General features: G+C 36.9%; 1 protein-coding gene across 1 annotated transcript; it reads left to right on the top strand.

The window, feature by feature from the left end:
* Window positions 1–2,882: 2,882 nt before the first annotated feature.
* LOC114358079 (apyrase-like) lies at window positions 2,883–4,855 on the top strand. The gene is made up of 3 exons (XM_028311953.1): window positions 2,883–2,933; window positions 3,627–3,827; window positions 4,303–4,855. Exons 1-3 carry the CDS (start codon window positions 2,883–2,885, stop codon window positions 4,429–4,431), a joined length of 381 nt encoding a protein of 126 aa, XP_028167754.1. The 3' UTR covers window positions 4,432–4,855.
* The last annotated feature ends 7,403 nt before the right edge of the window (window positions 4,856–12,258 follow it).

Raw genomic sequence — 12,258 nt, forward strand, 5'->3', positions numbered from 1 at the left:
TGGAATAGTGCATGTCACAGCAGGCACTGATGCCTTAGTGTAGAATATGTAAAGATATGCTACATTATATGTTACCAAGCAATATAAATATGGTGTGTTTAGAAACTTATTGGACACAGACTGCAATATGGAATAATAAAAAATAACAGCGAAACATGACCGTCTTTAGTCACGTCGTTTTCGGGTAAAAAAACTATAGTTTGACTAATGGCACAGATGCTAATGGTAACAACTGCTCAGCAAAGATTTAGAAAAATTAAGGAAGAAGGGAGAATATCAGTCAGTATTAAACAAAAAAACTTAAGAAAATAAGCTAAAGTAGCCCGTAACATGACGCTCAAGGATGACTACAGTCCAGCTTCGATTCAAGTCTGTGTGATTGGACTAAACTTCTAAAATTCAACGAATCGAACCCAGAAGTTCCAAATCGAAAGAATCCAACTCTCTAAACCACTGAATCGCAACGGCGTTAACTTAAACTGGAGTTTGTTAAACCAAAGTCCTTAAATTAGACACATGTTACAAAATAACACTGATAATACTAATTTTCGGGAAATGAATCCAAACCCAAATGGGGAAGGGTATAAAAACACTTCTAAAACATTCAAGGATCCAAAGCGTATCCAATATAACTGAAAAATAAATGACATGCAATTTTATTCCGTCTCATCAAAGGATTCGTCGCAAAAAGCGTCCACAACCGCATAGCATGTCTGCAAAAAACTTGTAATTCAAATCCCGTGAAGGGAAAATTTAAACTCGAAAGGACGATGCTAAAGGTTGGGGCTTTGCGGTAGCGATACGAAAATTTTTATTAAATTTTTTAAATATTTTAAAATTAAACGTAAGAATTTTTTTGTTCAAAAGATCAAACATTTTATTAAAATTGTAGCATAGTCTTTAGTGTCGCTACCAACCAAACTTTTTTTCACGAAAGACTATGTACGTATGCTACAATTTTAATAAAATGTTTAAAGTTTTTGAACCTAACAAAATATTATCAGTCACAAGTTTGATAAATGTTACCTCTCCTAGATAACTGTAAACCCAAAAAACTTATGTTTACCTTCTCATAAAAAAATTGAGTTAGAAGTTTGTATTTCTTTTTATTAATTGTTGACAGAGTCACCGAGTCACAGACTCACAGAGTCACAGAGTCGTATTGTGGCTGTATAACGATTATAAGATTAATGGTCTCAAATATCTACCCACGTTCATAATCTCTTTATCTTATTTCAAAGTGTCTTGGATCAGTTGTTGAAGAGTAGTTTTCATTAATAAACTTACACTACAAATCATCCTTTAGATTAAATCACGACCAACATCGTACCATTCCTGTTAACAGTCTCAAATTAAGACATCTCTCATCTGGCACCGTTTCCCAAAGCACAATTTGTATAATTTATCGTTATAACGTAGCTGCGTAGGGTAGCGACCCCGTTTGTGGCGAATGTAACTTTTTTGGTCATTTAAGGTAGAAATGAGTATAAAAAATTCTTTATTTTTTTTAAATTAATAGAGCAGTCATCCGGCAAGCGGAGGGTTATGAGTTCGATTCCCACCTTAAGTAGTTCGATTTTTTCAAGTTATTAAAAATAAATAAAACGGAAAAGCATAACAAAAAATAAAGTCGCTCCCGCTATCTGCACGCTTGCATAGTTTAAGCTACGCAACAAATTTCAACGGATTCTATAGGAAGCCAGAGCAGGTTGCCAGTTTAAAAATTAATTTTTAATTTTTAACGCTCTACATTATTATTTAAAAGAGTGTCCAAAAGCGATGCATAGATGTCCAAAACCGGCACTTCCACCCTACCATCCACGCCACCGCAAAACCCCGGCCTTATACCGCAATGCGTAGAGAGTTGTGAAAACCCGACAAAATATATCGTACGTTATCAGACTCGGGGGAACAGTCCATTTATATTGTTATACGGAACCACTATTGACTCTTAAAATATTACGGTTAAGGTTCCGTTTTATTTAATTGCTCATTTGAACGTGGAAAGGCAATTTGGTTACATACACGCGTCATAATAAATGGAGTTCGTGATAATGAAATGTAAAGACGTCGAGTTAATATGGCGGCACATAAAAAAGACAAATGGCATTACTTGGTCTAATGGACTTAGTTTTTATTAGGTCAACTTCGGTTTTAGCAAAACATCTTTTTACTAATGTAAAATAAGAGCCAAGTTTGTCCCTAAATACTACTTACATGCTGACTTGGGATTCTCAATAAAATAATATAAGTTAGGTACCATCAGGTAGGGTTTCTTGGATAGCTCAAACTTGGCGAGCAAGTGTGGTTATGTTCCCTAGTCAATGAAGCACATGATGTCGTGCTCTCGTGCCCAAACAACTGCACGCAGGAAGATTTAATGAATGCTACTGACAACGCCTCTCTTGTAGCGGAGTTTTGGCTGACACTGTGTAGGTTTGTTGTCGACACGACAAGAAGAAGGTAGGGTAAACCGTATAGCTATTGCCCACTTAATGATTTCAAACACATTGAGATGAAAAATTAAAGAAAGTATTTTAATAATCGACCATTTATGACTTTNGTGAGTCTTTTCTTATGGATTTCCTCTAATTTATTAATTATGCACGAGCGTGCGTATAGTGCACTTAGTCCTAGCACGCACGATAGTGCGGGTACTTTTCTGAAAAATTGGAAAGTCGGAAAATTTTTATATTATTTTTCTTGTCTTCCTTATGGACCAAATGTTACATAAAATCCGAAAAAACATAAATTATGTGGAAAAAAAATTTCAGGTCTGAAAGGGATACAAAATGGAACTGACTCCTATATAACGAAGTTAATTTTTTTAGTAACGGTTTAACGATTAACGAAATTAAATATTTGATTAACGGTGCCCAGCTATGGAGGTGACCAAGGGTCAAGTATGCGAACGTCAGGCCTTTTTAACCCAGGTCAGCATGAAAACTGTAGGCTAAATCCTCCCTATTGTTCCTTTAGCTTTACTTAACGGAGACGTCATTAAAGGCGACTAAGGGATAACTAGGCGAATATCAGGCCTCACCAATCCGTCTAGCCAGCGTGGGGACTATAGACTCAATCAATCAATTTACCTCTAGCAAACTAGAAAGGGTTCGTCCTCCTATATTGAACACTATACAGGGTGTTAGGTAAATGGGTATATGAGCCGACACTAGCCCATGTTAACATGGTCATATAAATGGTATGGTGAAGTCAGAAAATTGATATCTACATTTTAATTATTTTAATTTTCATACAAATCGGATTTTATAAAATTTATTTTGTATGAAAATTAAAAAAATTAAAATGATGATNGTGAAGTCAGAAAATTGATATCTACATTTTAATTATTTTAATTTTCATACAAATCGGATTTTATAAAATTTATTTTGTATGAAAATTAAAAAAATTAAAATGATGATATCAAATTTCTGACTTCACCATACCATTTATATGACCATGTTAACATGGGCTAGTGTCGGCTCATATACCCATTTACCTAACACCCTGTATAAATGATAATGATCAACAGCTAAACGTGCAGGACGTCATTTGGCTGAAATGAACGAATGAACGAAACGTGCAGCTTAAGACCCAAAGCACACGATGAAATCTTTGCGGTATAGCGGCGAAACGCATCGTGTACTTTGACTTTACAACATATTTTCTACTTACCAGGTCTTCACGTGACATACAACGTGTCAAAACCGGAGGGGCAGCGGGTGACGTCGGTGACAATCGGCAACAGTGGCGGTGGAATTGACAGCGAGAAGTTCTACCAAGTTACAGCACCAGCTTACCTGGCTGGTGGAGGGGATGGATATACGGTAAGGATTTAAAGTTTTTATATGTCTACATATTTTATAATCCACTAATGTACAACAAGGCTGCAATGCGGGAGGGATGGCGACGGATTGTAAAGCTTGCCACCAACCCAGGTGTGACAAGGCAAGAGTGTAGCGACAAAGAAGAAGAGATAATGGGGCAGCTCTTTGCCTGCATCTCACCCGATGAAAAATGATGAGTAGGCCCAAGGTTGAAGCGACATCACCTGTAATCCTCAACCATAGTGAAACTGGCTGTCCTTTGTTCTTTTGATTAATTTCGTTGCGGGTCCAATGACAGTTTAACTTTCCACCGAGACAAACTTGACCTTCAATGGTTGGGTTTTTATTGGTGGTCAAGCTGTGGGTGGGAACTAGAGTTAGGAAGAGTCCCGTTTAGTAGCTAATTAAGTCTTAGTAGTTTTATTTAAAAGAGTCGCTCCAGAGTAGTTTAGTAACAAGATTCTTCTTTTTACAGATGTTCAAAGAAAACAAGAAGAACGTGCAAGTGATAGGAAGAGACCAGAAGATATTTGAGACGTACATCAGGAAGAATTCGCCGCTACACGTAGTCACTGATGGAAGAATTAAAATTATAGAAGACTAATAGTTTTAGTGATTTTAAATAAGATTTGTTAGGCACATCATACTTGATGTTATTTTTGTGTTTTGTTATGATTTTTTTTCATAATACAACCGCCAAATGCCATGGGTGCTATTTTTATTTATGCATTTTATGTCCTCGATTCAATATTGTAGTAAAATAAATGTTTCTTTCTCGGCCTCTCGCGACACATACTAGGTATCTAAATTCTATTGAACATGAAAAGTCCTGAAATGGTGTACCTGTGTAAGGCATGAGAAGGCAGGTAGTCAATAGACACACTAGTCTCTTCGAATACTGGATCAAATCTAGACGAACTTCTGGACAAAGATTGAAGATAAGACACACACACAATGGACAAATAGGTACGAAAAAGAGACTAGCTCTAACTTGCCTACTGACAATAAAATATTCAGAGTTCCTGTAACACTTGTTTAATTTTACCTACCCACTAATAAATATGAATGAAAACAAAACCATCTAAATCGTCCTCAAAGTAGGTACGAAAATATCTTTAGAATTTAATTTAGGTTGACCTAAAGTAGGTAATTAGCTGCGGCCATACATTTTTATCCAAGTCAATAGGTTCCCCAATGCCTCAAGAAAGTATAGTAGACTACCTACTACTACTAGTAGTAGTGTAGGACGTCCCCCTGCTTAATAGGTACCTTCACTAAAGAAATACCTCAAGAAGATAGCTCTCGTGCACAAAAAACAAAGAAAATAAATAAAAAATGTATTACAAATAATGCGGAAATACTAATCTCGTTGTTACGGCATTTGATAACAATATCAAAAGTAGTGTCGACTGTGAACGTGACATTCACATGATGCACTTATCTGGGAGATAGGTAAACTATTCGAGAGTTTCAAGTGCACTCAAAATATTGTACGCTACATCTAAAACAACTAACTTAAATTTTGTACGCAACAACTAATTTACAGATAAGTTATGGAAATGCAATATTTTAGTTAGATTAATCGAACTTCGGCAAGTAAATACTAATATTCAAGATTGTAAAGTTCTGCGTACTATGTGCCCTGCCCATTGCCACTTCAGCTTGCTAATCCGTCGGGCTATGTCAGCGACTTTAGTTCGTTTACGGATTTCCTCATTTCTGATTCGATATCGCAAAGAAACACCAAGCATAGCCCTCTCCATAGCACGCTGTGCAACAGGACGCAGGCCGCTACCAATCGATCAACGTGGAAAGCATTGGGGGAGGCCTATGTTCAGCAGTGGACGTCCTATGGCTGAAATGATGATGATGATGATGATGAAGATTGTAAAGGCTACTAGGAATGTTCGCCTGTAATGTAACAGTTATTTAATTGAGCATACTATAGTGAGGAAAGAGAACCTTAGTTAATATGTATGAGTGCAGTCCGGAACTGGAGTAATTGGTAATGCTTATGGTTAATATTTTAAAATTAAACAGCGTAAAAATATGTACATTAATTCTGGTATCTTTCGTGCTCTATTTCTAAACGTGCAACTACAATTTTTGTGACAAATTGGATAAAAATAAGTTATAAAATAAACTAAATTAGCCGGTATAGGACAAGCTATATTCGGACGTGTATAAGTGCCCTGAAAATGGCCGACATATTTACAATTCTAGAATTTAAATTTGAATTTATAATCTCATTCGTTACATTAAAAACAACAAACAAAATTTAATATTTCTTAGATACTAACAGAAGCTATGAAACCAAACCAATAGTAAATGAAGAAAATAATATTGACGTTATAAGTGGCCTGTGATGAAATATGTCTGGAGACCACTTCGCGCCGGCCAGTGCATTTTATTGCAGACCATAAATAAAGATCCTCTTCTCTACGTTATTACTACGTTTACTGGATATTGGGAAGTTTATATTGTATGGAAGGAGCTTTGTTCTTTAATGGTTTGAATAAATGTGCCAGTTATGGCACCTCTACCAAAATCAAGATTGCAAAAAGATCATGTTTGCTCTAAACCTTGAAAGGTATGGGACTTATGCCCATCTTTCGTTCTTATCGTTGCAACCCCTAGAGGATCTACTCTTACAAGGCCAATTTTATTAATAGTTTATCCAAAGGAAAAGTTTGATCATTGGACTCTGGTCCAAGAAATTTAAAATTTGAATTTATGATGTATCGTTTAGTTTATTTTTCGTCTGAGTTATGCATCTTAGTCCATTTATTTAATAAGGAATAAGTCGCTAAGTTATAAATGGTCAGCTCAGTATTTTGTATGGATATAAGGAGCATGCTAGAGCATGTATTTTTTCCCAAAACAAAACACGGGTGAAGGCAAGGCGTCGAATATGGCACAAATTTTCCCTCTCATTAGTCGCGGGCTCTTCCATTTGGGCCCATTTACGTGATGGCACATTGGCACCTTTGTTTGCGTATGTCACCGTAGAGGCACAACCAGTAAGGTTGCTCTTATGCTGAAATTGTAACCGTATCATTTCCATACAGGTAGGTTACCTTTAGGGATAGTTAGGGAGCACGCAGTTACCTTTAAATTGCACTAAGGTGCCCCTGTGATTTTCAGAATTTTGTAAAAGAGCAGAAGGTATAGAAATACTGTTCTACTTAACTATCTTGTATAGTTAGGCCTAGTTTAGCAATAATCGAGTGACATCACATATCATTTCCACCTAGATTTCCAAGATATCCAAAAATGGTTACTGATCTTGAAAGTGCCTCACGAGCTCTATCAAACAGTGTTAATAATACTAAATAGATTACAGAATAAACTGGATCTATCCAAAAATTCAATGTTTCCGGCTTCCATACATTTAGTGCAGTTGTGAAGTGAGCCTAAGCCTACTGCCTGCCCTCAAATTTACATGCCTATATGGAACAGTGGAATCACCTTTTCACCCCAGCTTTTTAGGGAAAGAAATATTTTGCAACGCCTTTCCATCTGACAAGGCTGTACCTGATGTGGCGTCTCGTAATGACGGGCTTTTTTATCACAAAAACCCAAAAAACATAGTTGTTTGGATTAAATATTTAGACCTATCTACATGCCTATTGCATGTACAAAATCTAGCAGGGGAGACCAAGGTGCGTTGTAACAGAGAGGTGTTGTGACATTGTTGTTGGAACTTATTAACTAGCGAGCTCGTAACAGTGCGCGTTTTTTAACCTCGAGCTAACAAATGCACTCTTGCGAGCTCGCTGCTGGTTAATGTCCAATAATCGACAACGTCACAACTCTCCTCTGTTACAACTCACCCCGGTCTCCCCTACAATATCTTGAGATTGGGGACGGAAGGAGACGGATGGAACTGGCAATATGAATAACCTGATACTTACAAGGGTGATGTAATCTTTGCTGTTGAGATTTCGCTTGATAAGCAGGATTCAATGGCTCTCAAGTCTGTGCGAAATAGAATTTTAAATGAAGGTTCTTTTTATACTAGCTTAACCGCGGATTTCGGTCTAATAGTAAGACTTTAGTGTGTATGTATCCACTGATGAAAAGCACTTTATTCAGGTATTACCAAAAACCTTAGCAAAAGCATGAAAATGAGGTTTTATTTGTCCTCAGATATGCAAATAGATATGGGCGAATAAAAACTTTCATTAGGTAGAGCGCTGAGGTTTCCGGCTACTGGGACCGCGGTTCCAGTCACTGGATCCATAAAAATTAAATATTTGTCTTCCAGCGACTGTGTCCACTCATAGATAACTTAAAAAAATAAATTATTCAAGCCAAAATCGGTACAGTACTAAATGAGTGGTCCCAGTCGCTGGAAGAAAATTATTTAATTTTTACGGATCCGGCGATTGGGAATGCGGTCCTAGTTAATTGCGGTCCCAGTCGCCGGAAACCTCAAGCGGTTAGGAAAAATGTGTAACTGACAGTAGAGATATTAGGTAGGTACTTTCGCATTTATAATATTAGCGGGGATTTAATAATGTATAAAAACTTTCAAATTAGTTAGAGCGGTTAGGGAAAATGTGTAACTGATAGTAGAGTTAGTAGGTACTTTAGCATTTATAATATTAGCCGAGATTTATTCATGTAGACATGAGTAAAATATGTGTACCTAGTGTGAGTCCAGAATAAGTATGATTATATTTTAATACAGATACCCTATAAAATTAATAATCTTTTTCATAAAAAGCCGAGCGACTCTAGGGATAATTATAAAATCTTTACGACTAGTAGAGCGTTAATTAATTTTAATTCTCACGTGCACATCAAGTTTATGATGAGCCGAATCTCGTAAAGCATCACACACGCCTCCAAAATTTAATTACATAGTGCAATAAAGAAAGGTTTTTATTGCTACTGGCGACTGGATGAGAACGATATTTTTCGTGTCTGAATGTTATATGACCAGAGTTTTATGTTCCCGAGACACTAGGCAGTTCAAGTAATATAGGCCAGTATTCACAAACATTACTGTGAGGTCTCACAGTGCGCGTGGACGCACAGGGTGACACATGCACCAATCACAGAGCACTATTCAACGCTGTGCGTTCGATTTGCTGCTTCACTTAAGCAAGCATCGTTTGTGAATACGGGCGATAGAGACTCTGCTCTACGTGTCATTGAGCCACTGTGCATTGGTAGAAATGTGTCATCTACATCATCATTTCAGCCATAGGACGTCCACTGTTGAACATAGGCCTCCTCTAATGATTTACATAATGACCGGTTGGTAGCGGCCTGCATCTGCCGCCTTCCTGCTACATTTATGAGGTCGTCGATCCACCTTGTGGGTGGACGTCCTACGCTGCGCTTTACAGTAGCCTAAATGGAACTCAAAATTTGTTGGGTCAACTCAGTAACTCAGCACCAGGGAGCTCCTTGAGCCGACATAGAGTAGCAAAATAAAAGTAAATTAATTAAGTTAAATAACATTGATTTCGGATACATTACATCCTCTAATCTGTATGGGCTGCGCAAATAATGACTTTTCTTTCTTTTCTGGAACACAAACTCAAATGTTTACCTATTGGAATATTCAGCAACTTCAATTAAGTTAGGGGCGACATCAGAACAAACTTAACATTGACATCACTATGCAGTTGAAAGGTGAAGTTGTGATTGAAAGGTCATGGTGAGATTTAAGGTAAGGTGCAAAAAACGCCAGTCTGATGTTTTGTCGACATTGAAAGTCTATTAATAAATAAATATCCTTATACATTTTACACTGCGCCTCTAGTCCCAAACTAAGCAAATACTATGGGTACTAGACAACGGATAACATACTTAAATACTTTTTTTTAAATACGTATACATAATAAACAGAAAACACCCTGTCCAATACAAACAAATAATATGTTCATGCACACAAATGTTTGTACTGAGCGGGAATCGAACCCGCGACCTCTCGGCATCAATCCGTCCGTATCGAACCACTATACACCAATAGTCGACCTATTATCTTCTGCTATTTACAGACTAATGGAGAATGGTTCTACTACACTACCTATGTGCATTTTTTGTTACAAATACACCAACTTACTTAGTTATCACAACTACAAAAGATGCCGTAGCATTAACTTGATGTACCCGTACAAAGAAAGCCGTTATGCTTAAAATGTTACAACGAAATATGTTTTAAAACAGAACCTACAGTGCTATAAAGGCTGCACAAAAGGAAGCAGAGAATGGGTTCCTGAATATAATGCTTTTAGCGGTATCACGACGTGAGTTGAAAGCTGGATTAAAGCTTTACAATGTAATAAGTTTCGTTTTTGTTTATCGAAGTATTTAATATCGCAGTTTAGTTATAATACTTACGTAGTTAATTATTGAACTAATTACAGGATTGTTATACTTATTTATGCACTAATCTTTATTAATTATTATCATTTCAGTCAAGGGACGTCCACTGCTGAACATAGGCCTTCTCAATGATTTCCTGCATCCAGCTACCTTTATGAGGTCGTCGGCATTTACTTTAATATTAAACTAATACCTAGAGGTAAAGTTTGTGAGGCTGTAGGGGTTGATAATCTCTGTATAGACTGAACAGATTTTGAAAATTATTGTACCAATACCACATTGTGTAAGTGTCAACGAACTTCTTATCAACAATGAAATCAGATACGGGTTCGAATCTCAACAGGGTCATACACGGACATGTTGAGCCTTGTTTAAGTGGTCAAGGCAAGTGAAATTTATTCTCAGATGCATTGTTGCATTTATAGCGCATTCCGTTGGTGGTTGCCGTTTCTAGTTCTAAAATCAGACCCTTTCTAGTTCTCAAGGCTGGCTACTTTAATGAATGCACGTAAGTATTTTGTTTGTTGAACAATTAAATGTTTACGAGAATATTTTCAAGGGTACCTTTAGAAATCAATTAGGTTAAGGCTTTCTACAACGTACACACGACAGCACATCAGGTTACCCATTTTTGTTGCAAACTCGCCCCTATTATAACTATACAAGAACCCACAGTGGTTACGTTGACGTGCTGTCGTCTGTACATACCTGGTACAAAAGATGACTACAAGTCAAAGCAGAGAGAGAAGTTTTTACTCAGATGGGCAGGTGAAACTACTATTTTTAGGCTGGGTTGCACCATCTTACTTTGAAGTTTGTCGTTTCGCAATAATAATTACCTACTTACTTAGTCTTATCTAATTTTTCGTTATGTTTTGTTGTTTAGTATTGACTTAACTAATTGGTATTCCCAAAATACTATTTTTATCTGTTTCTAATGTTTGTTAGTTTTTTCAACCAAAGGAAAATAATGATTAGTTTTTTAGGCTTCCAAAGTCAACAAGAAACCCTTAATATTCTGCTGATTGTCTGTCCTTTCGCGCTTCTTTTTTATTTACGTAGTCCACAAATGATGCTTAAGTGAAGCAGCAACGACCGCACAGCGTTTAATAGAGCTCTGTGATTGGTTCGTGTGTCACCCTGTGCGTCCACGCGCACTGTGAGACCTCATAGTATTTTTTGTGAATACGGGCGTTAATGCCATAAGCCATTCTTTGCCAGTTATTCTTCGGGGTAACCAGTAAAAACTATTTTGACTAGTCAAAGTAGGTAGTATATAATACCTATTACAAATAGTAACTACATAACTCTACATTGCGCGTTATAATGAGTAATAACATACAAGTTCTCAGTGTTCATTTTGGAGTGTAACGATCTGAACCTAAAGGTGTGGTTTTCAAACCAGTTCTTACAATATTAAGTTTGTAGCTTTAGATTCAGACACACTGTATTCGCAATCTACAATACAGGGTGTCCCAAAAAGTAGTGTCATTCCGAAGCCCAGACGTAGAGCATTACCAGGGCTACCCGAATCACCCCTATGTATGTTCCGCGATTTTTCATACTTTAGGAGTTATTTTTCGTCAATTTTGTAATTTTTGTAATTATCTAGTGGGCGTTAAACTTTTTTCTTTTCTCAGATTTCTTTTTTTTTTGTCAAAATCTTTTTAGTTCATTTTTACGCAGTTGAGTCTTTTTTATCTCTAGTTCATTTTTACGCTGTTGGGTTTTTATGTTCCTGGACGTGAATGATAGATAACAAAACTTACTGATTAAACTTGACGTACTGGGATTGCCTTAAGAGGTCATGTCACCTTTGATTGCGCTGTTTCTATTAGGGTTCCGTTTTTTCCTTTTGAGTTACGGAACCCTAATAGGATCACTTTGTTGTCCGTCCATCCGTCTGTCAAGAACCTTTTTATCAGGAACGCGTAGAGGTATTAAGCTAAAATTTATACTAAATACGCAGGTCTACTGTTCCTTGGAGCTGTGAAAAAACCAAACTTCTAAGCCAACGTAATCAAAAGATACAGCCGTTTATGTCGCAAATTTTCGCATATTTTCGACACTTGCAAGGGAATCAAAACCT

The sequence above is a fragment of the Ostrinia furnacalis genome, unplaced genomic scaffold (assembly GCF_004193835.3).
Source record: "Ostrinia furnacalis isolate ACB-3 unplaced genomic scaffold, ASM419383v2 OfSCF3663, whole genome shotgun sequence".
Classification (NCBI taxonomy): Eukaryota; Metazoa; Arthropoda; class Insecta; order Lepidoptera; family Crambidae; genus Ostrinia; species Ostrinia furnacalis.

What these genes read in the sequence shown, in the direction of transcription:
- LOC114358079 (XM_028311953.1), top strand. Translation starts at nt 2,883, where the DNA reads ATGGAGGTGACCAAGGGTCAAGTATGCGAACGTCAGGCCTTTTTAACC. An exon ending in GTCAGGCCTTTTTAACCCAG is followed by an intron (nt 2,934 to 3,626) that starts GTCAGCATGAAA and finishes TTTGCGGTATAG; the next exon opens with CGGCGAAACGCATCGTGTAC. An exon ending in GTGGAGGGGATGGATATACG is followed by an intron (nt 3,828 to 4,302) that starts GTAAGGATTTAA and finishes TTCTTTTTACAG; the next exon opens with ATGTTCAAAGAAAACAAGAA.